Source organism: Leucoraja erinacea, unplaced genomic scaffold (assembly GCF_028641065.1).
Source record: "Leucoraja erinacea ecotype New England unplaced genomic scaffold, Leri_hhj_1 Leri_98S, whole genome shotgun sequence".
In the NCBI taxonomy this organism is placed as follows: Eukaryota; Metazoa; Chordata; class Chondrichthyes; order Rajiformes; family Rajidae; genus Leucoraja; species Leucoraja erinaceus.
In genome coordinates, this window is record NW_026576938.1 from 259,533 (window position 1) to 286,065 (window position 26,533).

The window sequence follows — 26,533 nt, forward strand, 5'->3', positions numbered from 1 at the left end:
AGAAGTACCCGAGTTGCTCTTGGGCGATGCTGTATCTCAGTAATCCCATTACTCTCCACCTTATATATTAGAAACATAGAAACATAGAAATTAGGTGCAGGAGTAGGCCATTTGGCCCTTCCAGCCAGCACCGCCATTCAACGTGATCATGGCTGATCATCCAACTCAGTATCCCGTACCTGCCTTCTCTCCATACCCCCTGATCCCCTTAGCCACAAGGGCCACATCTAACTCACTCTTAAATATAGCCAATGAACTGGCCTCAACTACCCTCTGTGGCAGAGAGTTCCAGAGATTCACCACTCTCTGTGTGAAAAAAGTTCTTCTCATCTCGGTTTTAAAGGATTTTTTACCCAGAGATCCTTAAGCTGTGACCCCTTGTCCTGGACTTGCCCAACATCGGGAGCAATCTTCCTGCATCTAGCCTGTCCAACCCCTTAAGAATTTTGTAAGTTTCTATAAAATCCCATCTCAGTCTCCTAAATTCTAGAGAGTATAAACCAAGTCTATCCAGTCTTTCTTCATAAGACAGTCCTGACATCACAGGAATCAGTCTGGTGAACCTTCTCTGCACTCCCTCTATGGCAATAATGTCCTTCCTCAGATTTGGAGACCAAAACTGTACGCAATACTCCAGGTGTGGTCTCACCAAGACCCTGTACCTCTGCAGTAAAACCTCCCTGCTCCTTTACTCAAATCCTTTTGCAATGAAAGCTAACATACCATTCGCTTTCTTTACTGCCTGCTGCACTTGCATGCCTACTTTTAATGACTGGTGTACCATGACACCCAGGTCTCGCTGTATCTCCCCCTTTCCCAATCGGCCACCATTTAGATAATATTCCCCTTAACTCAGCGGTGGTCAATAATCTTTTGGCAATCAGAACCCACCCAGCGAAACCCCAGCAGAGGGAGACTGTTCCAAACGGCACACACACAGCTGACAGACGGCGATTAACCCTGGATCACAGGGTTGTCAAACAGCCGCACTACCTGCTGTGTCAATCTGCCACCTGGAATAACAGCCAGCAAGGATCTCGGAACAGGAGTCAGCTTGAACCATTGTAGCAAACACACCATATTCACATGTTATTGAGCTACATTGTTCCATTGGAGAGATCAAAGTTCAACTTGTTATGGGCCTGTCCCACTTACGCAACTTTTGGCACCTGCCATAGGTCGCTGAAAATGTTCAACATGTTGAAAATTCAGCAGCGAGCAGAAAGACGCTACGATTCTTTGGGCGATTAGGAGACTATTCACGACCACACAGGCAACATGTCACCGGGTGAGGCCTGTATGGCCGTGAGTAGTCGCCCAAAGAGTCGTACTTTGTTCTGGTTGCCGCTGGATTTTCAACATGTTAAAAATTTTCAGCGACCTGTAACGAACTATGACGGCTGCCGGCAGTCGCCGAAAAAAATCGCTGCTGTAAAACGGACCCCACGCATACCAAGACAAGTATTCCCTTTGTTCTCGCTTGCCAATAAAAACTGATTGGCAACTAAACGGGCGAGTGAGCCTTTCTCCGTTCTACTAGTCAGATTCTCTGCCTCAGAGGGCGGTGGAGGCCGGTTCTCTGGATGCTTTCAAGAGAGAGCTAGATAGGGCTCTTTAAGGATAGCAGAGTCAGGGGATATGGGGAGAAGGCAGGAACGGGGTACTGATTGGGGATGATCAGCCATGATCACATTGAATTGCTTACACCCAAAGCTTTTTTTTTCTCAGCACGTCCTAGCAGAAGTACCCGAGTGGCTCTTGGGCGATGCTGTATCTCAATAATCCCTCAGTAATCCCTCGAAGGGCCGAATGGCCTCCTCCTGCACCTGTTGTCTACTGTCTATCCCTTGTAACAGCAGGTTAGTGTAGACTTGGTGGGCCTGTTTCCGTGCGGCATCTCTCAGTCTCACATAAACATTGCCCACATACTGTGCAGTCTACTTCTCCCAAATGGACTATGACTGTGTAACTCTATTGGGCAACCAGGCATGCCAATGGCCGGCAATTCACAAGCGCTGAATTCAAGGCTTTTGCTGCCAGGTGGAACGTCCATCACTACACCAGCAGCCCTGAGTACCCACAAAGTAACGGCCTGGCTGAGCGGGCTGTGGGGAGTGCTAAGGGTCTGCTAGAGCGGTCAGATTCAGATTCAGATTCAATTTTAATTGTCATTGTCAGTGTACAGTACAGAGACAACAAAATGCATTTAGCATCTCCCTTGAAGAGCGACATAGCAAACGATTTGAATAAAAAAATAATAAGTGCGTTGTTGGTCCCGCCTGCCCCAACTGCGATTTCTACCTGGGCTTGCTTAACCTACGTAACATCTCCCGGGACCCGGCCATGGGTTCCCCTGCCCAGCGTCTGATGTCGAGGATGACAAGACCACCCATGCTAATCGCCCAACAGGCCCTGCTACCCAAAGTGCTTGAGCCTGTTACTGTCCACCAGCGGATTGAACAGAAGCATGAGGTTCAACGACGGTCGCATGACAAGTCCTGCCACCCGCTGTCGCCCCTACTGCCCGGGCAGGTCGTTCAGATGCAGATTACCACCGGCTATTCCCGCCTCGCGACGGTGGTTGGTGGGGCCGACTCTCCCAGATCTTACCTGGTAGACTACGAGGGGACTGTCCATCGTCAGAGCCGTCAACACCTGCTGGCTGTGAACGAGCCGAAGTCTGCACCTGCGGGTCCTTATGCTCCTCCGTTGCCTTTCCAGCCTGCTACTGCCGATTGCCCTGCTGTTCCCTGCATGCCCCAGACCCCTCGCCTGTTGCGTTCTCCTCCTCCTCCGCTGCCGCCAGGTGTTGGCCGGGTATCTTCCCCCCCCTACACATCCACCTTCCCCTCCTGCCTCTCCCGCTCCGACTGCGTCTCCTCCTGCTTTAACATTCTCGCCTGCTTCCTCTACGCCAATGGTTCCCAATGTGGACTGAGGTCTGGGTCCAAATTTTCGATTTTTATTTTTTAGGATTTTCCATCAGGTAAACATATGTAGTTTATGTTTCAGATGTTATTTTGAGTAAATAATTTTTTTGGGGTAAAAAAGGTCTTTATTGTGTAGTTATTACAACCAAGGTATTGGCGTTTTAAGCTTCTTCAGCTGAAATGGAGTTCACTTTTTAAATGATAAGAATTATATATCACCACATGGGGGGGGGGGGGGGGGGGGGGGGGCATCAGGATTTTAGAGGTGATTAGGTGGGGCATGGCCAAAAAAAGGTTGGGAACCACTGCTCTACGCCTTCTCTTCTTTCCGATGGGGGGGGGTGGGGGGGGGGGAAGGCGCTGTAGGGACGTGTTCGAGTCGCATTGTCAAGCCGCCTGTTCGCTACGGCGACGTTGCTTAAACTCGCATGCTTTGTGTAATCACACTGCCACGGCTCCAATTCTGTTTTTTGATTTCTAAGGGGAAGGGTGTAGATGGTTCATGTATGCAACCAATAATATAGCTACCTCAGTACCACTAACCACGCCTTAGTTATCAAGTATAATAACTCTCTCTCTCTCTCTCTCTTGGTTCCAGCACGGTTATAGACTGTATGCAGTCAATGCTGGAAAGTGTCTAACCTATGTGGTCATTAAACATTAAGTAAAGTTACAAGTGTGTCAGACTAAGCGGAGGTTGGGCGATCGTTTCGCCGAACACCTCCGCCCTGTCCGCAATAACCTACCTGAACTCCCGGTGGCTCAGCACTTCAACTCCCCCTCCCATTCCCAATCCGACATCTCTGTCCTTGGTCTCCTCCATTGCCAGAGTGAGCAACAGCACCTCATATTCCGCCTGGGTTGCTTGCGTCCTGATGGCATGAACGTTGAATTCTCCCAATTTTGCTAGCGCTGGTGTCTCCTCCCCTTCCTTGACCCTCGAGCTGTCTCCTCCCATCCCCCCGCCCTCGGGCTCCTCCTCCTCCCTTTTTCCTTCTTTCTCCCCCTCACCCCCCATCAGTCTGAAGAAGGGTTTCGGCCCGAAACGTCGCCTATTTCCTTCGCTCCATAGATGCTGCTGTGCCCGCTGAGTTTCTCCAGCAATTTTGTGTACCTTCGATCTTCCAGCATCTGCAGTTCCTTCTTGAACACAACAGTGTGTCAGACTTAACTTCTTTACATGGACCATTTCCAACTTGTCCATATGCCTCAAGTGCCACTTGATTAACGCACGCTCACAGTCCCAGGTGTACGCACATTGGCTGGAACAGTTTCCTTGGAGTTGAATGTTCGTGCTCAGGATGGGGGTGGCACAACTGCACTAACAATGGGCTTTGCATTCATGTGCATATTGCCCGACTACAACTTCGTTCAACAGCAGCATTATTAGTATGTCAACATACTGCCCAGTCACAGGAATGTGCTCACTAATGTCCTTTAGGGATTCTCGGTAGAGCTTTCACCTCCACCCCACCAACCCCCCACTCAAAGTGTGCCTCAAGCAATTATCATTTTTCAAATTGCGAATCCGACCTTTCTGTCCTGGGCCTCCTGCATGGCCAGAGTGAGTCCCACCGTAAATTGGAGGAGCAGCACCTCATATTTCCCTTGGGTAGTTTACACCCCAGCGGTATGAACATTGACTTCTCCAATTTCAGGTAGTCCCTGCTTTCTCCCTCCTTCCCCTCCCAGCTCTCGCTCAGACCACTGTCTCCGCCTCTTCCTTTCTTCTTCCCGCCCCCCCCCCCTCCCCCCCCCACATCGGTCTGAAGAAAGGTCTTGAACCGAAACATAGAAAATAGGTGCAGGAGTAGGCCATTCGGCCCTTCGAGCCTGCACCGCCATTCAATATGATCATGGCTGATCATCCAACTCAGTATCCTGCACCTGCCTTCTCTCCATACCCCCCCTGATCCCTTTAGCCACAAGGACCACATCCAACTCCCTCTTAAATATAGCCAATGAACTGGCCTCAACTACCTTCTGTGGCAGAGAATTCCACAGATTCACCACTCTGTGTGAAAAATGTTTTTCTCATCTCGGTCCTAAAAGACTTTCCCCTTATCCTTAAACTGTGACCCCTTGTTCTAGACTTCCCCAACATCGGGAACAATCTTCCTGCATCTAGCCTGTTCAACCCCTTAAAAATGTTGTAAGTTTCAATAAGATCCCCCCTCAATCTTCTAAATTCTAGCGAGTACAAGCCGAGTCTATCCAGCCTTTCTTCATATGAAAGTCCTGACATCCCAGGACTTCACCTATTCCTTCGCTCCATAGATGCTGCCGCACCCGCTGAGTTTCTCCAGCATTTTTATCTACCATCAATTTTCAAATGCAGGTTTGGTGAAACACCAAAAGACCGGTATACATTGTGTAGGAAGGAACTGCAGCTGCTGGTATAAACCAAAGATAGACACAAAAAGCTGGAGTAACTCAGTGGGCCAGGCAGCATCTCTGGAGAGACGGAATGGGTGAGACGTTTAGGGTCGAGACCTTACTTCAGACTGAAAAAAGGGTATTGACCCAAAACATCACCCCTTCCTTCTCTCCAGATATGCTGCCTGTCCCGCTGAGTTACTCCAGCTTTTTGTGCCTATCTTGGGAATTCAATGAGAAACTCAGTGGGTGAGGCAGCATCTATGGACCGAAGGAATAGGTGACGTTTCGGGTCCAGACTCTTCTTCAGACCTACCCAAAATGTCACCTACTCCTTCACTCCATAGATGCTGCCTCACCCGCTGAGTTTCTCCAGCATTTTTGTCTAACTTCAAGCAATAAGATTCATCTTTCTCCAAACTAATAACGACCAGGATTATTTATTGGAGATTAGGAGAAGGTTCAGAATTTAAATTACATTTTTTAACACACAGGGGAAATCCATATTCTCCAACTAGCTCCTTATAAATCATCCCCTAGTTCCAATGAGCAGTTGAAACAAATACAATAATAATGTTAAAAAATAAACTGGTTGTACTCCAAACAGGAAGTATATTGAAATTATACAAAAAAATTAATCTGGAGTTTAGAAGGATGAGAGGGCATCTTATTGAAACATATAAGATTATTAAGGGTTTGGACACGCTAGAGGCAGGAAACATGTTCCCGATGTTGGGGGAGTCCAGAACCAGGGGCCACAGTTTAAGAATAAGGGGTAGGGCATTTAGAGCGGAGACGAGGAAACACTTTTTCACACAGAGAGTTGTGAGTCTATGGAATTCACCGTCTCAGAGGGCGGTGGAGGCCGGTTCTCTGGATACTTTCAAGAGAGCTAGATAGGGCTCTTAAAGATAGCGGAGTCAGGGGATACGGGGAGAAGGCAGGAACGGGGTACTGATTGGGGACGATCAGCCATGGTCACAGTGAAGGGATTGAAGGCTGGCTCGAAGGGCCGAATGGTCTGCTCCTGCGTCTATAAAAACCCAGAAAAAGCGTGGGATTACAAGGATAGACACAAAAAGCTGGACTAATGCAGTGGGACAGGCAGCATCATGGAGAGAAGGAATGGGTGACGTTTCAGATCGAGACTCTAACAAGCAATGCCTTAAGAACCAGTGTGGGACACATTTGAAGGATCTGAGATGAATTGTCATCTGCCCATTTCCCTCGAGTTCCTTCGGTTTTTAACCAGTAGAGAAATGGGCCAAGAGACATGTATTACACATTCGTAGCGTAATAGATACATTACAAGCTTACTATAAAGAACGATAGTACTAGAGGTACTAATCATGGAATGAAGTGTAAATAATGGATGCTCAAATGATACAAGGAACCAGACACTAGAATTTTGAATCTCCCAAACACAAATTCCTTGCCCTGCCACCAGCAACCAGGTGCGGTCTCACCAGGCCCCTATACTAGGAGGTCCTACTGCAGTTGTACAGGGCCCTGGTGAGACTGCACCTGGAGTATTGTGTGCAGTTTTGGTCTCCTAATGAGGAAAGACATTATTGCTAGTGCAGCGCAGGTTAATTCCTGGGATGGCAGGACTGACATCTGATGAAAGAATGGGTCAACTGTGCTTGTATTCATTGGAATTTAGACGGATGAGAGAGGATCTTATGGAAACATGTAAAATTCTTAAAGGATTGGACAGGCTAGATGCAGGAAAAATGGTCCCGCTATTGGGGGAGTCCAGAACCAGGGGGTACAGTTTAAGAATAAGGGGCAGACCATTTAGGACTAAGATGATGGAAACACTTTTTCACCCAGAGTTGTGAATCTGTGGAATTCTCTGCCACACAAGGCAGTGGAGGCCAATTCACAGGACGTTTTCAAGAGAGTTAGATTTAGCTCTTAGCACTCAAGGAATCAAGAGATATGGGGAAACAGCAGGAACAGGGTACTGTTTTTAGATAATCAGCCATGATCATATTGCATCAGTCTGAAGAAGGGCCTCGACCCAAAACGTCACCTATTCCTTCGCCCCATAGATGCTGCCTCACCCGCTGAGTTTCTCCAGCATTTTTGTCTACCTATGATCACATTGAATGGCGGTGCTGGTTCAAAGGGCCGAATTGCCTTTTCCTGCACCTGTTTTTCTATGCTCTAACTAAATAATGGATGCTTAACTGATACAAGGAGCTACAGACAGTATAATTTTGAATTGCTCAAAACACAAAAAGACTGGGCAATGTTCAAGGACTCAGCAACGGACTTGAACGAATACGCCACAGTCGTTACAGACTTCATGAAGAAATGTGTGGTGGACTGCATCCCTACAAAAACCTTCCGAGTGTTTCCCAATCAGAAACCTTGGATGAACTTTGAGATCTGCACTCTCCACAAGTCCATCAGGCTATTAATTCTACCTCGGACAATACAAATCAAACATGAATCCCAGATACGACCTCGGTAAGGCCATCAAAAACCCAAAAGGGACTTCTGCTCCAAACTGGAGGAGAGACAGATGTTCGGCAGCTGTGGCAGGGCCTGAATGCAATCACCTCCTACAAGTCAAAACCAGGAGGGGGGCTTGAATGTCGGTGGTAACATCACTCCCTGACGAGCTCAATGCGGGGGGGGGGGTCGGCTTTGACAGGGGGGAATACTGATGTGCCTTCCCGATCCCAACATTCGCTGTGATGGCATTTCAGTCTCAGTCACAGAGGCCGATGTCAGGAAATCCTTCAGAGGGGTGAACGAAAAGCACCTGTCCTGCTGTTATACCCGGTCATGTTCTAAAAAACCTGTGCGGACCAACTGGGGACTGCACCCTTTCAACCTGAGGTCTGAGGTTTTAAAAGGGCATTAATTATACCGGTGCCCATGAAGAGTAAGGTGACGTGCCTCAATGACTATCGACCTGTGGCACTAACGCCAATGATGAAGTGCTTTGAGAGGTTGATCATGGAGCAAGAACTCAAATACCTGGGACAAAAACCTGGACTTTACTGGCAGTTCGCGTACCGCCACAACAGATCAACGGAGGATGCGATCTTGCTGGCCCTCCACTCCGCACTGGACAACTTGGACAACACAAACTCATATGTCAGGCTGTTATTCATTGATTACAGCTCGGCATTTAACACAATCATCCCCTCCAAACTGGTTACCAAACTCGCAGAACTGGGTCTCTGCGCATCCCTCTGCAACTGGATCCTCGACTTCCTCATCAACAGACCACAGTCTGTTCGTATTGGTGGAAATGTGGCAGCCTCGATAAAGACTCAGCAAAAAGAGCACCTCAAGGCTGCGTGCTCAGCCCCCTGACCTACTCACTCTATCCCATGGGGATTTGCGTAGCCAGTCTCAAAAAGCGAACTCCATCATCATTCGCTGACGACAACACCATTGTGGGGCGTACACTGATGGGGATGAGTCAGACCTATCAAGAGAGATCGAGCAACTGTCCATATGGTGCCAGGCAATAGCCTGGCCCTCAACACCAGCAAAACCAAACTGGTGGACAGGAATAGCTACTTCCCCACAGCCATCAAGCTATTAAACCTGGCTCAGCCAAAACTCTGATTATTAATAACCACTTTCTGTTATTTGCACTTTATCAGTTTATTTATTCATGTGTGTATATATTTATACACATATATGGACACATTTATCTGTTTTGTAGTAAATGCCTACTATTTTTCTGTGAAGCAACTAAGCAAAGCAAGAATTTCATTGTCCTATACAGGGACACATGACAATAAACTCACTTGAACTTGAACACAAATCCCTTGCCCCCGTGCCCCCACCTCTCCCGTTCCCTCTCCTCCCCCCCTCCCCTTCCACTCAGTCTAATAGGTCGTTTATCTGTTCCCTCCACAGACGCTGCATGGCCCGCCGTGTTACTCCAGCACAAAGTGCTGTATGCTTAACTGCAATGCCACCACTGTCATTGGAGAACCAACCGCACACCACCGCCCCCGAAGTTCACGTTACCTCCTTCAAGGCAATGAACTGAGCATGGTGTATACATAAGGTAGACGAAAATTCTGGAGAAACTCAGCGGGTGAGGAGGCAGCATCTATGGAGCAAAGCAATAGGTGACGTTTCGGGTCGAGACCCTTCTTCAGACTCGAATCGTCACCTATTCCTTCTCTCCATAGAAACAGAAAATAGGTGCAGGAGTAGGCCATTCGGCCCTTCGAGCCTGCACCGCCATTCAATATGACCATGGCTGATCATCCAACTCAGTATCCCATCCCTGCCTTTTCTCCATACCCCCTGATCCCTTTAGCCACAAGGGCCACATCTAACTCTCAAATATAGCCAATGAACCGTGGCCTCAACTACCTTCTGTGGCAGAGAATTCCACAGATTCACCACTCTCTGTATGAAAAATGTTTTTCTCATCTCGGTCCTAAAAGATTTCCCCCTTATCCTTAAACTGTGACCTCTTGTTCTGGACTTCCCCAACATCGGGAACAATCTTCCAGCATCTAGCCTGTCCAACCCCTTAAGAAAATGTGTAAGTTAAGGGGTTGGGCAGGCTAGATGCAGGCAGCATAGATGCTGCCTCCTCACCCGCTGAGTTTCTCCAGCATTTTTTGTCCACCTTCGATTTTTCCAGCATCTGCAGTTCTTTCTTATACATGATATGTACATCAATTTTTAAACCTTTAGCCCGGGGCCTTGGGGGGGGGGGGGGGGGGGGGGGGGGGGGCATTAATTTATGAATGTAGCAAGAAAAACGCGCGATCCGCGTACTTTGATATATTAGTTGATGCAACCCAGTGGCTTCAAGTGGGCGGAGAAATGCTCTCTTAAAAATTTAAATTGAATACGAGCAGTTTGGCGCCACATGCCGACCGTTTACTGATGGCGCGTCTCCACGGGGTGATATTTTCCCCTCCAAGTCAACGCATTCCGGCCAATGCAATGTAATGTAAATTAATTCAGAGTTACTTCCCTTCCCATTCAAAAGATGTTGAATATCGCAGATCATGCTGCAGGCATTAAATAATACCGTATAGCCCCAGGGATTTATTGTCATATCTTTGGACATTTCACCAGGGATTTTTTTCAGCCACCCCTCCCCCCCTCACACACACACACACACAATTCGACTCAAATGTCTTGCATACACATGCAACATTGAATGCTGGAAAGAATCTTGCTTTTTTGTTTCCCCTCGTGGAATTTAGCACGGTGAAGAATTTGGATCTTGCTTGGAAAAATATATTCAGGGGCCATTAGAAATATCAGGAAGTCTATATACTGCAAATCTTTCTGTAAGTCCAGCGCCACATGGAGAGAGAGAGAGAGAGACGCGTATTGAGACAAGAATTCTGCGTTGCTTTTATTTTTGCAGTTGTGTTTCAGTTAAAAATACACTGATCTTCGAAGTCGTTCCGTTCAAAGGCTGCTTAACAAAAAAAAAATCCTTCCACTAACACAATCATACCACTGCATCGCCGGATTAGATTTTCGACAGAGATTCAATTGTCGTTGGTTAAAAAGATAAAAATGTATTCCAATTCTCGACTTCTGTAAAGCATTTCGCTGTGCATAGACCCAGCGAAAATGTTACATACAATAGACAATAGGTGCAGGAGTGGGCCATTCGGACTTCGAGCCAGAACCGCCATTCAATGTGATCATGGCTGATCATCTCCAATCGGTACCCCGTTCCTTCCTTTTCCCCATATCCCCCGACTCCGCTATTTTTAAGAGACCTATCCAGCTCTCTCTTGAAAGCAAATCTTGCTTGAAAGTATTCAGATAACCTGCCTCCCCCGCCCTCTGAGGCAGAGAATTCCACAGACTCACAACTCTCTGTGAGAAAAGGCGTTTCCTCGTCTCCGTTCTAAATGGCTTACTCCTTATTCTTAAACTGTGTGGCCCCTGGTTCTGGACTCCCCCAACATCGGGAACATGTTTCCTGCCTCCAGCGCCTCCAGTGAAGAAAGCAAATGGTATGTTAGCATTCATAGCAAAATGATTTGAGTAGAAGAGCAGGTACAGGATACTGCAGTTGGATGATCAGCCATGATCACATTGACCACACGGTGCAGGCTCGAAAGGGCCGAGTATTGCGTACAGTTTTGGTCTCCAAATCTGAGGAAAGACATTCTTGCCATAGAGGGAGTACAGCGAAGGTTCACCAGACTGATTCCTGGGATGGCAGGACTTTCATATGAAGAAAGACTGGATAGACTCGGCTTGTACACGCTAGAATTCAGAAGATTGAGGGGGGATCTTATAGAAACTTACAAAATTCTTAAGGGGTTGGACAGACTAGATGCAGGAAGATTATTCCCGATGTTGGGGGTCCAGAACTAGGGGTCACAGTTCAAGGGTAAGAGGGAAATCCTTTAGGACCGAGATGAGAACATCATTTTTTATACAGAGAGTGGTGAGTCTGTGGAATTCTCTGCCACAGAAGGTAGTTGAGGCCAGTTCATTGGCTATATTTAAGAAGGAGTTAGATGTGGCCCTTGTGGCTAAAGGGATCAGGGGGTATGGAGAGAAGGCAGGAATGGGATACTGAGTTGGATGATCAGCCATGATCATATTGAATGGCCGTACAGGCTCGAAGGGCCGAATGGCTTACTCCTGCACCTATTTTCTATGTTTCTAAACCCTTAATAATTTTATGTTTTCAATATGATTCAATAAGATACTTCGATAAACCCGTTATCAAATTTAAATACGACCCAGCCAGGTTTATGCAGACCAAAGATAGATGTATACTTTCAAAGCGATTGCCCACAGATTGGACTAAAAAGCGTTTCAAATTCCTAGTGTGACCGATTCCCCCCAAGTGTAACCCGACACCTGTGATACATTTCGACACATTTCGACTCAAAAATAAATTAACAGACAAAAAGACGGCTTGCTGGAGGAATTTCCTGCGATCGGTACATACACTGAGTTTCTCCAACATTTTTGTCCACCTTCGATTTTTCCAACATCTGCAATTCTTTCTCAAACAGTACACACACACACACAGTAGGGTCATTGTAAGCTTAATATTCAACACCGCCGGGGACTTTTAAAACATTGCAACAATGGAAGTCTCGGAGACATAATTACCTTTGCTCCGATCTGGTTTCCACATTGGCCAGCTTGCATGTGTACTATCTCCCGCATGGTCAATGTGTTACTTTGGGTTTAGGGAAGGAACGAAACGACCGTGATGCTGGTTACAGAGTGTGTGCGCCGCCCTCAGCTGCCAACAAAGGCTATAAACGGGGAGGTGCCACCACAGCGAGCCACCTCGTCCTATTCGTCCGGGCAGCGCATGTGATGTAGCGGCCGCTCTTGTCATTGGACTCAAAGTGTTTAAGTAATGAACCAGGTGACATCATGAATTGAATTCCTTTATTGTCATTCAGACCTTACGATCTGAACGAAATTTCGTGCCTGCAGTCATACATACAATAATACAATAATAAACAACAATAAACACAAATTAACATCCACCACAGTGAGTCCTCCAAACACCTCCTCACTGTGGTGGAGGCAAAAATCTTAGGGCTGCAGTCTCTTCCCTCTTCTCCCTCTGCGCTGAGGCGATTCCCCACCGGGCGATGGTACAAACAGTCCCGCAGCTCACCGAACCCCGCGAACGGGCCGGTTCAAACACTGCGGCCCGGGGTGGTCGAAGCCGCCGCACCTCCAGTCCAGCACACGCAGCCGCCGGCCCGCGGCTGAACCCAGGACTCTGGACACCGCCGCCAGAACGTCGTCCCAGCCACCGGACCGCACCGTCCCAGCCCCCGTGAGTACCGTTCCACCCTCGGGCTGGGCCACTCACGTGAGTACCGTTCCTCCCTCGGGCTGGGCCACTCCAGCGGGAGTGCCGTTCCGGGCTGGGCCACTCCTGCCCTCCCTCGGGCTGGGCCACTCCAGCGGGAGTGCCGTTCCTCCCTCGGGCTGGGCCACTCCAGCGGGAGTGCCGTTCCTCCCTCGGGCTGGGCCACTCCGACGGGTACCGGGGATCTAAGATCTTTGCCGGGGAGGGAGTTTACTACATGTTTTACTCCCGACCAAAGATCTTCGCTCCCGACCCCCGGCGGTCCAAACGCGCCCCTTTCTCGAGGCTTCTGTGCACAAAGCCTTTACTCGCTAGTACTTTTCTTGGTCCTCCAAAATATTCCAAATGGAATTTAAACTGGAGGTGGTGGAGGGAGGACTTAATTCCCTTTTTTGTTTTTTTCCCTTGTTTAGTTCCCTTTGCTGCCGGCTCGGTCGAACCGAGCTCTCCCAGCGTTTCAGCTCCAGGGAAATGTTTTTCGAACGACCGAGATCTTGAGTTAACCAGACGCCATTCATTCCCCCGTTGTTCGTTCATTGTGATTGAATGTCTCGCTTATTGTTGCAATGTGGGTTGTGGCTTTTCTGTGGCATTTCGAGGCATATTCGCTCCCGTTTCCCGGATCCTGTTCAAATGCAACAATCGTTGATAATCAGAATGAGGCAGATCTGTATTGTTTAGAGATACAGCATGGAAACAGGCCATTGTGTCCACAGAGTTAACGCCTTTGACCCTTTCACACTGTCCCTCGATCCCATCCACGCCTTGCACACGGGGGGGGGGGGGGGGGGGGGGGGGGGGGGGGGGGGACATTTTACAAAGGCCAATTCACCTATTAACCCGCAAGTCTTTGGGGCGTGGATCTGACCACTCGGACATAACAATGCGGTCACGGAGAGAGCGTGTATATTTCACACAGTTTCCCCACAACCTTGTTCACGTTCATTGTGGAAAGCTCTATCTATCTTGAGGTGGAGACGCCCCTCAAAATAAGGAAAGGGATTCCACGCCAGTGGGCCACATGTGTGGGGTAAAATTGTGATTTGGGGAAACAGTATTGTATGTATAGCCTCCGAGAATGTCGGATGGAGTTTTGCCAGGATCGTGTATTGTATATATATTATTTTTCGAATAAAGTCTATTTTGAAATGTAAAAAAAACTCTAAAGCAAAGATCCTATAGCGGAGCTCTGCTATGAGATATTTGCTTGAAAGCATCCAGAGAACCAGCCCCCACCGCCCTCTGAGGCAGATAATTCCACAGACTCGCAACTCTCTGTGAGAAAAAGTGTTTCCTCTTCTCCGTTCTTATAGAAACTTACAAAATTCTTAAGGGGTTGGACAGGCTAGATGCAGCAAGATTGCTCCCGATGTTGGGGAAGTCCAGGACAAGGGGTCACAGCTTAAGGATAAGGGGGAAATCCTTTAAAACTGAGATGAGAAGAACTTTTTTCACACAGAGAGTGGTGAATCTCTGGAACTCTCTGCCACAGAGGGCGGTCGAGGCCAGTTCATTGGCTATATTTAAGAGGGAGTTAGATGTGTCCCTTGTGGCTAAGGGGATCAGGGGGTATGGAGAGAAGGCAGGTACGGGATACTGAGTTGGATGATCAGCCATGATCATATTGAATGGCGGTGCAGGCTCGAAGGGCCGAATGGCCTACTACTGCACCTAATTTCTATGTTTCTATGTTTCTATGAGAATGTCGGATGGAGTTTTGCCAGGATCGTGTATTGTATATATATTATTTTTCGAATAAAGTCTATTTTGAAATGTAAAAAAAACTCTAAAGCAAAGATCCTATAGCGGAGCTCTGCTATAAGATCTTTGCTTGAAAGCATCCAGAGAACCAGCCCCCACCGCCATCTGAGGCAGAGCATTCCACAGACTCGCAACTCTCTGTGAGAAAAAGTGTTTCCTCTTCTCCGTTCTTATAGAAACTTACAAAATTCTTAAGGGGATGGACAGGCTAGATGCAGCAAGATTGCTCCCGATGTTGGGGAAGTCCAGGACAAGGGGTCACAGCTTAAGGATAAGGGGGAAATCCTTTAAAACTGAGATGAGAAGAACTTTTTTCACACAGAGAGTGGTGAATCTCTGGAACTCTCTGCCACAGAGGGTAGTTGAAGTCAGTTCATTGGCTATATTTAAAAGGGAGTTAGATGTGGCCATTGTGGCTAAAGGGATCAGGGGGTATGGAGAGAAGGCAGGTACAGGATACTGAGTTGGATGATCAGCCATGATCATATTGAATGGCGGTGCAAGCTCGAAGGGCCGAATGGCCCTACTCCTGCACCTATTTTCTATTTTCTATGTTTCTATGTTCTAAATGGCTTACCACGTATTCTGAAACTGTGGCTCCTGGTTCTGGACTCCCACAACATCGGGTACATGATTACTGCCACTAGCGTGTCCAAACCCTTAATAATCTTATATATCCCCATGGTTCATATTAAACTGTTCCACTGTCCTAAACATGAATGAATGAATAAGTTTATTGGCCAAGTATTCACATACAAGGAATTTGCCTTGGTGCTCCACCCACAAGCGACAACATGACAAACAGCGACAGTTCAGAATGATACAGAAAACATTAAATATTAATAATAAAACATTATTGATTAAACATGTGAATTAAACAAAATACCAGAGCAAAAGAAGGCTACAGATTTTTAGTTACTACTCTAGGAAGAAAAGCTGTTTTTATGTCTGGCTCTGGCAGCTTTGACAGTCCGGAGTCGCCTTCCAGAGCGACGTGAGTTTGTGGCCCGGGTGAGAGGGGTCAGAGATGATCTTACCCGCTCGCTTCCTGGCCCTTGCAGTGTACATACGTTCTCTGCGGGTGCTCGGAAGGCCCCGACCACGTGTGTGAACATCTGTGAAGATCGGAGGGGAGGCTGGCGGGACTATGCTGCCTTCCTCACCTTGGTGCCATTGTGTTATGTTGTGTCGTGGACTTTCTGTGTTTGTGCTTTTTTTTAAATTCTATTTTATATTTGATATGTTTTGTTATTTATTATTTATTTATTTTTATGATACTGACTGTAAAGGGAAATTCATATCGTTGTCTCTAATTGAGACAATGCCAATAAATTTGAATACAATGCTTCTTGATTCCCCTAGTCTGAGTAAAACTCTCTGTGCATCTACCATATATTTTCCTGCATCTTTTGAAAGCCACAGGAGATCCTCCTGCCCTGATTGGGGATGATCAGCCATGATCACATTGAATGGCGGTGCTGGCTCAAAGGGCCGAATGTCCTACTTCTGCACCTATTGTCTATTGTCAAATACATTACTGGCTGTTGTGATGCTTCTGATGACCTGTGTATCTTCAGGTGGTGAGGTAAGGTGATAGGGTGGGAGTTGAAAATGGTGATGAAAGCCAGCGTGCTATTGGGAAATATCTCAAATGGCATAGATTTGTCAGGGGGCTCACAGAGACACTGCGTACGTGCATCTATACACATCTATCTCTACTCAAGCATTGAGCAAGCCCAACTCCCACCCCACCCCACCCCACCACCTTACCTCACCACCTGAAGATACACAGGTCATCAGAAGCATCACAACAGCCAGTAATCTATTTGACAATAGACAATAGGTGCAGAAGTAGGACATTCGGCCCTTCGAGCCAGCACCGCCATTCAATGTGATCATGGCTGATCATCCCCAATCAGTACCCCGTTCCTGCCTTCTCCCCATATCCTCTGACTCCGCTATCTTTAAGAGCCCTATCTAGCTCTCTCTTGAAAGTATCCAGAGAACTGGCCTCCACCGCCCTCTGAGGCACAGAATTCCACACACTCACCACTCTCTGTGAGAAAAAGTGTTTCATCATCTCCGTTCTAAATAGCTTATCCCTTATTCTTAAACTGTGGCCCCTGGTTCAGGACGCCCATAACATCGGGAACATGTTTCCTGCCTCCATCATGTCCAAACCCTTAATATTGTTATATTTTTCAATAGGAGCCCCTCTCTTTCCTTCTAAACTCCAGAGTGTACAAGCCCAGCCACTCCATTCTCTCAGCATACGACAGTCCCTGGAATTAACTTTGTAAACCTACGCTGCACTCCCTCAGTAGCAAGAATGTCCTTCCACAAATTAGGTGACCAAAACTGCACACAATACTCCAGGTGTGGTCTCACAACTGCAGAAGTTGTGCTCTGTACAACTGCAGAAGGACCTGTTTGCTCCTGTACTCAACTCCTCTTGTTATAAAGGCCAACGTGCCACTCGCTTTCTTCAAAGCCTATGTTTACTAGATAGTCACAGTGATTGCACTGGAGAGGGTCTAGGATACTGACAGTGTTTGTGTTGCAAGGAGCAATAGGATAGAATGTGTAGGAAAGATCTGCACATGCTGGTTTAAACCGAAGATAGACACAAAATGCTGGAGTAACTCAGCGGGTTAGGCAACATCTCTGGAGAGAAGGAATGGATGATGTTTCGGGTCGAGACCCTTCTTCAGACTGACTGCCAGAACGTCTTCACGCTGAAATCGCGCTCCAAATCCTCCCTTTAATCGCGAGAAAGCCAATTAGACATGCGGGGAAAAGCTCTCCTCCCCTCATCATTGCACTGGGCCTTTTCCTTTGTGTTATAACCCGGTAAACTCATTCAGCTGGACAAAAGGGCTGGGGCGGGAGAGGAGAGAAATGAGCCAAGGAATAGTAACACGGATAACATGCGGGGAATGGGATTATCTAGACCAGTGGTTCTCAACTTTTTTTCAGTGATGTAGCCCCTGTGAAATATTTTTTCAGCCAAGTACCCCCTAACCAGCGCAAAGCATTTTTGGTTGAAAAAAAAGACTTAAAACAGAGCACTGTGCCATCAGTGTCTGATTTATTAAACTTTGGAACTGAGAAACACATACAAAATTCAAACATTTGAAAAAAAAATTTAAATGTTAATAATCCATGACTAAATTTATTGCAAATATTTCTCATCACTAAAATGTAGTGATTCAAACTAATGTAGTGAAAACAGTGACCATATAACCATTTAAAACTATAAAATTAACCATTTAAAACTCCATAAATGTGCAAAACACTGCTCATTTGTAGTGGTCTCTCTTGAACTATTTGGAAATAAAAAGATATAACTAAAAAAAAGAAAGAAATAATTAACTTAATTATAAATAAAGATTTGTGCACATAAAAATAATTATCAACATAAAGTGTCCTCTTTTGGGATCATAGTAAAGATCTGTGCTCAAAAAGAAATCATTAACTTAATTTTAAATAAAAGCAGAAATTGCTAAAAAATAAAAAATAAAAATATTTATCATCGGTTTGCTTGATATGAACTGTTTTGGGAGAGAAAAATGCTCACGGCAGACCAAACGTGTTAAACAGAAATTGGTCAGATATTGAGCTTTACACAGTAAGAAATCATGTGAAATCATCACTGACTTTAATTTTAAATGAATGTACCTGTATGTTATACTGTTTAGTTTGGAGAAACAACCAGATAGTTACTGAGTTCGCACCGACCAGCGATTTTTGTTACAGATTTGACCATTTTATTTGGCGGCCAATCAAACGCTGTCTCTAAGGGGGTTGCATCCAATCACCAACCAGCTTGCTTTAAAATACCCGTCCAATCAACAAATAGGTCTCCTCCCGTCCAATCAGCCGCTGTCTCCAAGGGCATTGTGTCCAATCACATAATGCAGTTTAATGGTAATTAGCAGCTACGGTAAAGGTTGGAAGCCGCGGAGCTACTGACAGTCAAACGGGAGGGAGCAGGAGAGATTCACACAGTGTACAATCCATAGCACCTAGTGTACAATTTCATAATATATACTAAATAACTGGGCTGACACACCTTGGCTGGGAACCTGGGGTTCACCAAAATTGTTCCCAATTGGGCCCCGCACATCCTAAGGCCGGCCCTGTATATGTAGCCCTATATTTTAAAATCTCACGTACCCCCTGGAGTGCCTTCACGTACCCCCAGGGGTACGCGTACCCCCATTTGAGAACCACTGATCTAGGGCACTGGAATTAGATGTGAAAACAGATTGGTGAACTCAGTGAGACACAGCGCCTCCACACTGTGAATGATTTTGGAAAGGTTGGGTTGGTGCCTTGTGTATTCCACTGAGGCTAAGCCTTGCTCTCTTAAAAAGGCAATGGTCAGGTGGAATCTGTTCCATTTTCCAGCAGGTCGAGACCCATCTTCTTTGATGATGAGGGTCTTTGAGGATGCTGGCTGCCTTTTTGAGGCAGCGACTCCAATAGATCCCCTCGATGGAGGGGAGGTCGGAGCCGGTGATGGACTGGGCAGTGGTCACAACTTTCTGCAGCCTTTTCCGCTCCTGGGCATTCAAGTTGACGAACAAAGTCACGATGCAACCGGTCAACATGCTCTCTACTGTGCACCTGTAGAAGTTCAAGTGAATCCTCTTTGACATACCGAATCTCTGTAATTTTCTCAGGAAGTAGAGGCGCTGGCTGATGTGCTTTCTTTATAATTTTATCAGTGTGTTGGGTCCAGGAAGAAGGGTCAGAAATATGCACTCCCAGGAATTTGATTTTTTTTACTCTCTCCACCATCGCCATTGATATAAACAGGATTGTGGGTCCTCAAACTTCCTCTTCCAAAGTCCACAATCAGTTCCTTGGTTTTAATGCTATTGAGAGCCAGGTTGTTGTGCTGGCTAGTATGTAGAGCTAGTATAGACGCAATGGGCTGACTGGCCTCTTTTTGTGCTGTAACCATTCTTTTAGGTTTGATGTGGATACATAATCCTCTGCTTCTGAAAACTCTTGTTTAATCAATGCAGTGAATGAAAATGAATTAAATTAAAAGTTGTCTTGCTTAAGTTATGTTAGACCATCTGATCCTGAAATCCATGCCACCTCTGGAGCACGGGGGTTTTCCTTCCTGAGGAAGGACATTCTTGCCATAGAGGGAGTACAGAGAAGGTTCACCAGACTGATTCCTGTGATGTCAGGACTTTCATATGAAGAAAGACTGGATAGACTCGGCTTGTACTCGCTAGAATTCAGAAGATTGAGGGGGGATCTTATAGAAACTTACAAAATTCTTTAGGGGTTGGACAGGCTAGATGCAGGAAGATTATTCCCTATGTTGGGGAAGTCCAGAATTAGGGGTCACAGTTTAAGGATAAGAGGGAAGTCTTTTAGGACTGAGATGAGAAAATCATTTTTTACATAGAGAGTGGTGAGTCTGTGGAATTCTCTGCCACAGAAGGTAGTTGAGGCCAGTTCATTGGCCCTTGTATATTTAGGAGGGAGTTAGATGTGGCCCTTGTGACTAAGGGGATCAGGGGGTATGTAGAGAAGGCAGGGATGGGATACTGAGTTGGATGATCAGCCATGATCATATTGAATGGCAGTGCAGGCTCGAAGGGCCGAATGGCCTACTCCTGCACCTATTTTCAATGTTTCTATGTTTCCTTCACCACAATGTGGAGAGGGGGCGCTGTCCTGTACGACGGCCTGTCCTGCAGCTGCCTGCTTTTTTCCACTTTTCTTTTTATTTTTAGTACGGGCAGCAGCGCTGAGCTTTACATCGGGAACCTGGGTGGGATCTCTCGCCGAGATCACCAGTGGCGGAGCTCCATCCAGCGTAGCCTCCAGTAAGGAAGCGGCCGCTGCAGGTGCCCCAAGCCGCTGTGAGGGTTCTCCCGACGCTGGAGTACCATCGCCCGGCGAGAACGGCCTGGAACATTGGCGACTGTGGAGGCCTCAATAGGGCCGACTATGGGTGGACATGGGGATGGGGACTGGACTTTGTGCCTTCCCTCACAGTGGGAACCATTGTGGGGGGATGTTTTTAAGTTTTAATGTTTAACTTCTTCTTTAATGTTATGTTGTATTTTTATTAGTGTGCTGCAAGGACATCTGACTTTCCCCTGAAAAGGGGATTAATAAAGTATCTATTATTATTATTATTTATGTCCCCACCCGTGTGTCGTGACTACTGAAAATAAATGGCCGTTGCTTGAGAGAGGAAAGACTCTCCAATCAAACAGTTTTGCCTTGACCCAGAGTTACTCTCCACATATCAAGTGAACACAAATTACTCCAACTGAAATGAAACCATCTACTAACTTATTTTGTTCAATTGTTTAGTTTTGAGATACAGCGGGAAAAAGGCCCTTCGGCCCACCGGGTCCGTGCCGACCAGCGACCCCCGCATATTGATACTATCCCCCCTCAAGTCACGACGCCCCTTTGGCAGGCAAGCCCAAGAGCCGCCTGGGTCAAGACGAGATGGAGAGACCAGTGGAGGTCAGCGGAACCATCTAGGCTACACCATTATTACATCGATGACCCCATGGACATCCCTGGCCAGGACCTGCCCCGAAAGCAGTGGACAACCCTCAACCGCTTGAGGACAGGCGTCGGACGCTATGGGGTAGCGATGAAGAGGTGGGGCCTCGTGGACAGCGAGCTCCTCCTGCGAGTGTGCGGACCCAACACAGACAGTGGAGCACACATCATCACCAGTTGCCCCAAACACCGAATGGTGAACGAGGTCTGATTGGCCGGGACGATGACACATTGGCCTGGCTCGCCTCAACGGAGCTACAGTTCAAAAAGACACACTACAGCAGAAGAAGAAGACACTATCCTACACACACTGGGGACAATTTATACATTTACCAAGCCAATTAACCTACAAACCTGTCCGGGTTTGTGGAGTGTGGGAGGAAAGCGAAGATCTCTGAGAAAACCCACGCAGGTCATGGGGAGAACGTGCAAACTCCTTACAGACAGCGCCGGGGTCTCCGTTCCAGAGTTTACCTTGGTTCTGACCTCTATAACCATTTTCTGGGAAGTATTTAGCTACTATAGTTAATTGTCACATGTGCGGAGGTACAGTGCAAAGCCTTTCTGTTTCATGCTATCTAGTCTGCAGAAAGACAAATCAAGTTCAGTTGCCTGATAACCACTGGGAAGAAACTGTCTCTGAATCTGGAGGTGTCCGCCCCCAAACCCCTGCACCTCCTGCCCGATGGGGGAGGGGAGAAGAGGGAGCGACCGGGGTGTGACTCGTCCCCGGCCATGCTGCTGGCCTTGCCGAGGCAGCGTGAAGTGTAGATGGAGTCAATGGGAGGGAGGGTGGTTTGTGTGATGGTCTGGGCTGAGTCCACAATTCTCTGCAGTTTCTTGCGGGTCTTGAATGGAGCTGTTCCCGAAACATTATATGAACCATCCAAATTTACATTCATGAATTTTTATTTTTCCATGCAGACAAGTTGTACAACATGGTTCCAGTGCTTGTTCAAAAAACGTGCAAACAGGTTAAATTGGCATTAATGTTTTGTAAACCGCTCATCTTTAAGGAGTAAGGAGGAAAGGTGTGAAGCTGTGGGGAAGCACAAGAGATCATGGAGAGAAAATATCACCTCAACATAGAGATCAGAATCAAACTCATGTCCGTGGAGCTGAAAGATCGCAACACCTTGCCCCTCTGCAGAATGATTACTAATATCTAACCCCACAGATTATCAGGGGAGCCGAGTTTTTCCCATCTTTATTTAACCCAGGGTTAAAGAAGGGAAAGACTCTGCCCTTGAAACTTTGATTGAAGGTGTAGAGAAGGGTCATATTGTCCGCATTGTAAAATGACACCTGACCCCCCTCGTGGTCCAGGTACACGCCAATTTTACTGGGATTCACCTTGATGACGAGAGGGGTCCTTGGGGAGGTGAGGGCCACATAGGAGTTCCCGTACACAAGGCACATGATACAATAACCCATGTCGGTTTGAAGGGTGATGTGGCCTTTCCTCTCGGCAGATTCCTCGGCCACTCCCAGCTCCCACCAGGTCTTTGTCCCCACCTCGACCTCCCAGTAGTGTTTCCCCGCAGAGAACCCCTCGGAGGCCAGGACAGAGGACCTGCGATCAAACCTCCCCGGAGTGTCGGGCACCTCCTTGCCTTGGTCCCCGAGTGTCACGCTGGTCAGGTCCTCAGACAGAATGAGGTAGGGGTGGGCCGTGTTGGGATCCAGCGTCAGGGAAACAGGAGCTGGCAGAGACATGAAAATAACATTGGCAGTCACAGTTAAGGACATGGAGCCGGGGCCTAACATCGCCCGGCGTGGCTTAAACGGCCTCAGGACTTACCATCGCCCACCGGGGGCTTTAACATCGGAGCCCCAGTTCGCCTCGACACTGCAGTTGGACTGCTGGACCACGGGAGAAGGAACAAAGGGAAGAGATAAAGACTTTGCCTTCCATCACAGTGAGGAGATGTTGGAGACTCACTGTGATGGATGTTTATGTAAACTGTGTTAAGTGTGGGTCTTGTATTGTTTTGTAATGTAAAAAACTGTAGAAATGAAATTTCGTTCAAACCTAGGTTTGAATGACAATAAATTGCGTTCTATTCTATTAGAGTATTTAAAGGTGTGAAAAATGTTTTCCCCATTTCGGTCCCAAAAGATTTCCCCCTTATCCTTAAACTGTGACTCCTTGTTCTGGATTTCCCCAACATCGGGAACAATCTTCCTGCATCTAGCCTGTCCAACCCCTTAAGAATTTTGTACGGTTCTATAAGATCCCCCCTCAATCTTCTAAATTCTAGCAAGTACAAGTCATAGTACAGTGCCCATAGTACATAGTAACTCCTACTGTGCAGTGTCTACCATTCAGTGGTGGCCAGTGCTCTGTTTTTTGCTGTGGCCTGTTGGGGAGAAGGCGCCCGAATAGCGGACAAAAACAGACTGGATAAGCTGATCAGGAAGGCCGGCTCAGTGGTTGGGGCAGAGCAACTAACGGTCAAGCAGGTGGCAGAGGCCAGAACTCTGAAAAACTAGTCACAGTGACCCCCCATCAGCCCTGAAGGTGATCAGAGGCAAATCTTCAGTCAGAGACTGATTGCAATGTGCAAAACGGAGAGACATAGGAAGTCTGTATACCAGCTGCTAAAGGTATTATAATGCAGGGTATTGAAGATATCTGTTGCCTGCTGTCTCATCTGTTGTGGCACTGTAATTTCCTGTAAAGGATTATTAAAGGTTATTCTATTCAATTCTATTCTATTCTATTCTATTCTATTCTACAGAGGCAAATAAATAAATGATGGGTCTTTGTCCCAAACATTATGGAGGGCACTGTGGCTGCCTCAACTACCTTTGTGGCAGTTCCTTCCATATACCATGTGTGAAAAGTTGCTCCTCAGGTTCCAATCTTACCCCTCTCACCTTAAACCAGGGGTGGGCAACCTACAGCCCCCGGGCCGAATGCGGCCCGTAACCCGATAACATCTGGCCCGCAGGCAGATTTTTTCCCCCGTAATCATCCGGCCCACCGAGCGCAAGACCGAGCTCTGGCTGTACCGCATCCAGCGCAAAGCCGCTGACCTCCCTACCATCAAGGGGATCTACCACAGTCGCTGCCTCAAAAAGGCTGGCAGCATCATCAGCGCACGGCCCGCACCTTCTGTGAACATGTTTAAGAAAGAACTGCAGATGCTGGAAAAATCAAAGGTAGACAAAACCATGCTGGAAAAACTCAGCGGTGAGAGACGCAAGGGTTGCATGAGGCTGCCTCACCTGCTGAGTTTCTCCAGCATTTTTGTCTACCTTCCGTAAACATGTGATGTGTTGCCTGCCATTCGGGGTGGGATTGGGGACGGGATCCATGTGTACACGTGATAGATGTGGCCCGCCATCCGCTCACAGACAAGCGTCCCTGCCCCAATGCAGAACGAGGTTGTCCACCCCTGCCTTAAACCAATCTCCTCTGGTTTTCAACTCCCTTATCACCCTATCGATTCAGTGCCATCTTTAATGGTGATCCACCACTACTCTTCTGTGCCCTTTATAGTATCAGTTTTGTCATGTAAAGAACAGAAAAGTAAGAGCTTTACCTGGTTTAATAACATCAGCCATTTCTCTCCAGAGTTTGTATTGGAAAGGCCCACCGACTTTATCGATAGATAAGGCGGTGTCTACTAATGATAGAGTTTCCTCCCTAGAAATAAACCTGCAAGTTTCAAACAATTAGTTATAAATTCACCATCAATTGCTTTCTGAACTATTTTATCAATGCTTCAGTGAAGAACAATTCATACCTCCTCTCCTGACATGTTTCTGCCTGAAAGAAAATGGAAAGAAAGATGCGTTAATTAATTGAAGACGACCACCTTTATTAAACCAGATAAGGGTTTCCTTTCTTTAAGGCAACAAATCTAGCTATGAGATTTTTTTGGTTATTGCAAATTTAAGATACCAAAAATAGACACAAAAATCTGGAGTAACTCAGCGGGACAGGCAGCATGTCTGGAGAGAAGGAATGGGTGACGTTTTGGGTCGAGACCTTTTCTGATATCAAATGGCATGATGGCATGTAACATTGTTCAGCGGGGTGGGAGATTGCAACCTTCACGTGGTCCACCCTGTTTCGACGAATGCAATCAACCTGGCGTGCACAATCATATAAGATCAATTAGAACAAGTTGTCCTACAACTTTATGCTGTGCACGCCATAGGCAAGATAAATACATTGTTCAGCAATGTTGCCCAAGTGTCACAAGAAACAAATATTTGTCAATTTCGATGACTACCCACAGTGAGACTGATCTTAAGAGACAATGGATGTGTGATTGCTGCACGGAGTTTACATGGAAACATTTTTTTCCCCTGCAGACTGGTCTTTGCAGGCCAACTTTTTTTCTTCCACTTGTCAATTTCCAAAGTAACTTAAGTATTTCTCTGGTTTTTGATTGAAATCTCATTCGGACCATGTAATGTGAATAATGTTGCAGAATTTATCACTCGTTTTATGTCTAATTCGTTTTACGGAAATCAGCAGTACACCAGAACCACATGCAGAAACAACTAATTGCTGATGCTGGTTGACAGCAAAGATAGACACAAAGTGCAGGAGTAACACAGCGGGTCAGGCAGCACGTCTGCAGAACATGGATAGGTGACATAGAGATGCTGCCTGGCTCGCTGAGTTACTCCAGCACATTGTGGTCTATCTTTAGCAGAACTACTTGTGGTGTTTGGAAAGTGACTGTGACTGATTAGTACGGTAGACAAAAATGCTGGAGAACCTCAGCGGGTGAGGCAGCATCTAGGGAGCGAAGGAAATAGGCAACGTTTCAGGTCTCGACCCTATGTCCAGGGTAATTGGCAGCAGGCAGGAGAATGAGGTTGAGAGGGAAAGATAGGTCAGCTACGATCAGTCTGAGGAAGGGTCTCGCCCCCGAAATGTCACCCATCCCTTCCCTCCAGAGATGCTGCCTGTCCCGCTGAGTTACTCCATCCAACATTTTGTGTCTGATCAGCCGCGATTGAATGCCGGAGTAGACTTGTTGGGCCGAACGGCCTAATTCTGCTCCTGTAACTCACGAATGTATCTTATGAACTATGGGAGGCCACACGGTCATGGGGTGGATGGGCGGACGCC

At 47.0% G+C, this 26,533-nt stretch overlaps 2 protein-coding genes across 2 annotated transcripts in view; both read right to left on the reverse strand.

Moving 5' to 3' along the window:
* LOC129695212 (tubulin beta-4B chain-like) overlaps positions 1 to 12,560 on the reverse strand; it is a 30,111-nt gene extending 17,551 nt beyond the window's left edge. The window contains exon 1 of the mRNA XM_055631987.1: positions 12,405 to 12,560. Within this exon, the coding sequence (XP_055487962.1) occupies positions 12,405 to 12,461 (57 nt within the window). The 5' untranslated portion in view covers positions 12,462 to 12,560. The remainder of the gene's footprint in view (positions 1 to 12,404) is intronic.
* Positions 12,561 to 22,329: 9,769 nt separating this feature from the next.
* Positions 22,330 to 26,533, reverse strand: part of LOC129695203 (uncharacterized) — a 60,435-nt gene continuing 56,231 nt past the window's right edge. The window contains exons 17-19 of the mRNA XM_055631979.1: positions 25,191 to 25,213; positions 24,987 to 25,102; positions 22,330 to 23,141 (exon numbers count right to left, since the gene is read on the reverse strand). Of these exons, the coding sequence (XP_055487954.1) occupies positions 22,597 to 23,141; positions 24,987 to 25,102; positions 25,191 to 25,213 (684 nt within the window). The 3' untranslated portion in view covers positions 22,330 to 22,596. The remainder of the gene's footprint in view (positions 23,142 to 24,986; positions 25,103 to 25,190; positions 25,214 to 26,533) is intronic.